Source organism: Lolium rigidum, chromosome 1 (assembly GCF_022539505.1).
Source record: "Lolium rigidum isolate FL_2022 chromosome 1, APGP_CSIRO_Lrig_0.1, whole genome shotgun sequence".
In the NCBI taxonomy this organism is placed as follows: Eukaryota; Viridiplantae; Streptophyta; class Magnoliopsida; order Poales; family Poaceae; genus Lolium; species Lolium rigidum.
This window is the reverse complement of record NC_061508.1, coordinates 56,837,988-56,842,663: the sequence shown is the minus strand read 5'-3', so window position 1 is coordinate 56,842,663 and position 4,676 is coordinate 56,837,988. Positions and strand designations below refer to the sequence as shown.

The 4,676-nt window shown below is 53.2% G+C and overlaps 1 protein-coding gene across 1 annotated transcript; it reads left to right on the top strand.

Annotated features, from left to right (window-relative positions):
* Nucleotides 1-1,488: 1,488 nt before the first annotated feature.
* On the top strand, nt 1,489-4,422 carry LOC124673480 (endoglucanase 16-like). Its single transcript, XM_047209558.1, has 4 exons — nt 1,489-1,731; nt 1,854-2,066; nt 2,543-2,743; nt 3,246-4,422. Exons 1-4 carry the CDS (start codon nt 1,489-1,491, stop codon nt 4,182-4,184), a joined length of 1,596 nt encoding a protein of 531 aa, XP_047065514.1. The 3' UTR covers nt 4,185-4,422.
* The last annotated feature ends 254 nt before the right edge of the window (nt 4,423-4,676 follow it).

The following is a 4,676-nucleotide window of genomic DNA, read 5'->3' as shown; positions in this document are numbered from 1 at the left end:
TTTAGCAGCGCCAAACTCCTCATCCTCACATAATATTATATGTACCCCATGTTTGTGCGGTCTCGGTGAACTCCTAATTCACTATGGGAATAAAACCCGGAACCTGAACCCAAAATATCGAAACCCTATTCCGAAAACCCGAGCACCTATTCGGGTAGCAACTTTAGAAACCGGGATTTATTCAGAAATTCAGCTTTGTACTCCCGGTAACTAGAAATCCCGAATAACCAAAAATAGGTAGAAAATATTAACCGAGCCATGCAAATTAGGATTCCGCACAGCCGAGCCCACATACAATAGTTACTCGCGCGTCCACCTCCGGCAGCCCCTATACGTCGACCTGCTTGACAGGGGGCACGCATCGCACCCCATGGTAGGTGTTTGGGCCAGCCTTGTCATGTGTCTTTTTTAATTTGAACATTTTTAGTATGACCTTTTTAAAATTTCTAACTTTTTCAAAATCTAAACATTTTTCAAATTATTTTTTTCCAGATTTAACAAATTTATGTTTTGAAAAAATCAAAATCAATTTTTGTTCAAGAATCTAAGCATTTTATTTGATATGAACATTTTTTGAATAAGGAAATCTTAAAAATGATATTTTTTCAAATTTAAACATTTCTCGAATCCTAATATTTTATAAATTTTGATATTTTTTGAATTTAAAAATAAAAGAAAATTAGAAATAAAAAAAGAAATAGAAAAGAAAAATCATTTCTACCACCATCGATTTGTTCTTTGAGATTCCAACTCATACCCAGTGACAATTGTCAGCCCCATGCATGGGACCAAGGTTGTGAAACTAAAGAGTCCACACAGTGTGTGCATATGGCAGGTTGTTGTCACCAGTCGGTTGACAATAATTCTCACCGGATCAAACAACCCATGTTTGTTCAATGGGTCAATCCTCTCACTCATCGGCCAGGGGGCACCCCTTGTTCCTCCGTCCTTCCATCCATCATCCAACAAGATTATTTCACTACCAAATCCCGCGCGCGCATCTAGCTAGCTAAACAAGTCCACCATTTCCCTTCTCTCCTGGCTTTCTATATTCCCCATGGCATGGACACGATGATGATGGTTGATGGGTCCGGTGGAACCAAAGCGCCAAGTCCACCTAACAACCCTCCCAGTCCCAGGTCAGGCCGGTGGGCCCCACCGGCCCATTCAACACGGTATGCCGCCCCTCCTCGACGGAGCTCCCTACATATATGCGAGTCCCCCGTAGAGTCGACAGCCCACCACCCCGCCCACCTAGCTCCGCATACTTTCCCCCTTGCTCTCTCTCACCATCATCATCCAACGACCGCTCCCTCGAACAACCGGGCCAAGCCCCGATCTGTCGGCGTGCGTGCTCGACCGATCAAGCTCCGGCCGGACGCCGGCGATCAGTTCGCCGCAGCGGGAAGCCGGTGGTCGATACATTCCAAGGTTCCTCGAGGAATAGTGTATACATAGCTGCTGCCTGCCTGCTGCTGAGAGAGATCGATGACAATGAGGAGCAGAGGAGGCGCCACGGCGTGGGTTCTTGCCGTGGCCGTGGCCGCCGCGTCGGCGCTATGCCTGGCGTCGGAGGCTGCCGGCGCCGCCTCCGCCTCGCCACACAACTACGAGGAGGCGCTGCGCAAGAGCCTGCTGTACTTCGAGGCCCAGCGGTCGGGGCGGCTGCCGCACGGCCAGCGGGTATCCTGGCGCGACCACTCCGGCCTCACCGACGGCCTCGAGCAAGGGGTGCGTCTCGCTAGCTCCTCCCTACCGAGTTCCCCATGCATCTTCTTTTTCCCCTGCAGGCCGATCGTATCGATCAGCAGGACGTGCGCTGACAGAAATGGATCTTGTCGTGTTTTCGTTAGGTGGATTTGGTGGGCGGGTACTACGACGCCGGCGACCACGTCAAGTTCGGCCTCCCCATGGCCTTCACGGTGACCATGCTGTCCTGGAGCCTGCTGGAGTACGGCGGCGACGTGGCGGCCGCCGGCGAGCTCGCGCACGCGCTCGAGTCCATCAAGTGGGGCACCGACTACTTCATCAAGGCGCACACGCAGCCCGACGAGCTTTGGGCCGAGGTAATAACAACAAACTTTTAACAATTCCCGATTACGGATCGCTCTCGCAATCACCGCCATTTGCTACCTCATAGTAGAGTAGTTCAATCAACCAAGGATCCAACATAGAGTACATGCGTGCATCGCCCACTTGATGATTGGAGAAAACAAAACAAGAAACAAAAGGGAAAGAGAAGAGCATTTTTAAATTTTTTGGTTGAAAGCTGGGTGGGAGGAAGGAAGCCAACATATGTTAGGTGGAGCTAGAGGACAAGGCAAAGCCATGGTGCGCGCGGCGGCTCATTCGAGCTAGAACGCGCAAACCTCCCACCTGCAACTGCGCATACTATGCATGATTGTCTCCTCACCTCACATGGACGATTAGCTAGGAGAAAGCTACAACAATCATCCATGCATATGTCTGAAATTCATGATGGGTTTTGACAAATGTGGTGAAGCAGCTGACTGATTATTGATGGTGATCGATGATCCTGCAGGTTGGCGACGGCGACACGGACCACTACTGCTGGCAGCGGCCTGAGGACATGACCACGTCGCGGCAGGCGTACAAGGTCGACCGGGAACACCCCGGCTCCGACGTCGCCGGCGAGACCGCCGCCGCCCTCGCCGCCGCATCCATGGCCTTCCGGGAGACCAACCCGCACTACGCCCACCTGCTCCTCCACCACGCCCAGCAGGTAATTCACAGACTTCAGAATAGTAGTCTGAAAATGAAGCGGGACAGCTGGTCTGTAGATTCGGAGAACATGCAGCGCGGCGGAAAGCCGGAGTCAAACCGGAGACGCCGGTTCACATTTGAACCGTGTTCTTTCTTGCTCTCCGTGCCCCACGTGGCAACTTGTCAACATTACGTCATCAGGTCGCTGGCAAATCTTCTACGCCAAAAAAAAATCCCTGAATTTGTGTCGGTTTACAGTCGCCGACACGTGGGCCCTTCGAAGAGCAGCTTGCATTAGTATACTGTCAGCACCGTACGCCGTGATGCGACAGGCTACTTAACGTAACCACTACATTATACTGTCAGTTCACGTTATCGACTGCACAAACCAACGCGATTAGCAGCAGCAGCGATGATCAGGGGAATATTAGTTGGTTGCTAAGCTTTATTAATGGAGCTCAACTGTTCATGGAGAGTACGTCGACAAGTACTGACCTACCACCGTCTCTTTTGTATTCCAGCTGTTCGAGTTCGCCGACAAGTACCGTGGCAAGTACGACAGCAGCATCGCGGAGGTGAAGAGCTACTACGCCTCCGTCAGCGGCTTCCACGACGAGCTCCTCTGGGCGGCGCTCTGGCTGCACCGCGCCACGGGACGCGCCGCCTACCTCGACTACGTCGTCGACAACGCGCACGAGTTCGGCGGCACCGGCTGGGCCATCACCGAGTTCAGCTGGGACGTCAAGTACGCCGGCGTGCAGCTCCTCGCCACGCGCCTCCTGCTGAACGGGGAGCACTCCGAGCGCCACCGGGCCACGCTCGAGCTCTACCGGGCCAAGGCGGACCACTACATGTGCGCGAACATGGGGAAGAACTTAGCCGACGAGGACAACGTGGAGCGCAGCCCCGGCGGGATGCTCTACGTGCGTCAGTGGAACAACATGCAGTACGTCACCAGCGCCGCCTTCCTCCTCTCCGTCTACTCCGGCTACCTCTCCGGCTCCACCAGCGAGGGCGCCGCCGTCGCGACGTGCGCGGCTGGAGAGGTCGCCGCCGAAGAAATGTTCGCGCACGCGAGGACGCAGGTGGAGTACGTGCTGGGCAGCAACCCGCGCGGGATCAGCTACCTGGTAGGGTACGGCGCCAAGTTCCCGGCGAGGGTGCACCACCGGGCCGCCTCCATCGTGCCGTACAAGGACCGCAAGGAGTTCATCGGCTGCGCGCAGGGCTTCGACGACTGGTTCGGCCGCCGGAGCGCCAACCCCAACGTCGTCGTCGGCGCCATCGTCGGCGGGCCCGACCGCCGCGACAGGTTCAGGGACGACAGGCAGAACTACATGCAGACGGAGGCCTGCACCTACAACACCGCGCCCATGGTCGGCATGTTCGCAATGCTCAACCGGGTCACGCGGGAGCAAAGCTCATTGCCGACGACCTCGCCGCGGCGAGAAAGCAGTTGAAGTGCTGCGGCGGCGTCAAGTGTAAATTATAGGGTAGCGGTACGTGCGCGCAGGGGATCTGTACAATTTTGCCCCTCCAATTCTTTTGTTCATTCTTTTCTACTACTACTAGATGCGAAGCCTCTTCTTCGCAGGAAATTATTTGTATACGAGAAAGATAAAGGGCAGATCGAGGCGCATTTGACAAGCAAATGCAAAATCCCTCCACGTAAATACAAGAGGAAAAAGTTACTAATAATAGTATATCAGTTTAGTGTTCTTTGTGCAAATATATGTTCTGATGAATGATTGCTACTAACATATTCCAGTAAGAGAACATTAAGCCGGCCTCTCTAATCATGCATCACAGATCACAGGGAGCTCGTTCAATGATTAAGCATCTGGTAAGGAACACAAATCTTTTCAACGCGGCAAAAAAGGCATTATCCCGGCAATTTAATATTCTGGTAAGGAGCACATATAAATCATTTCAACATCGAAAGGATCCTCACA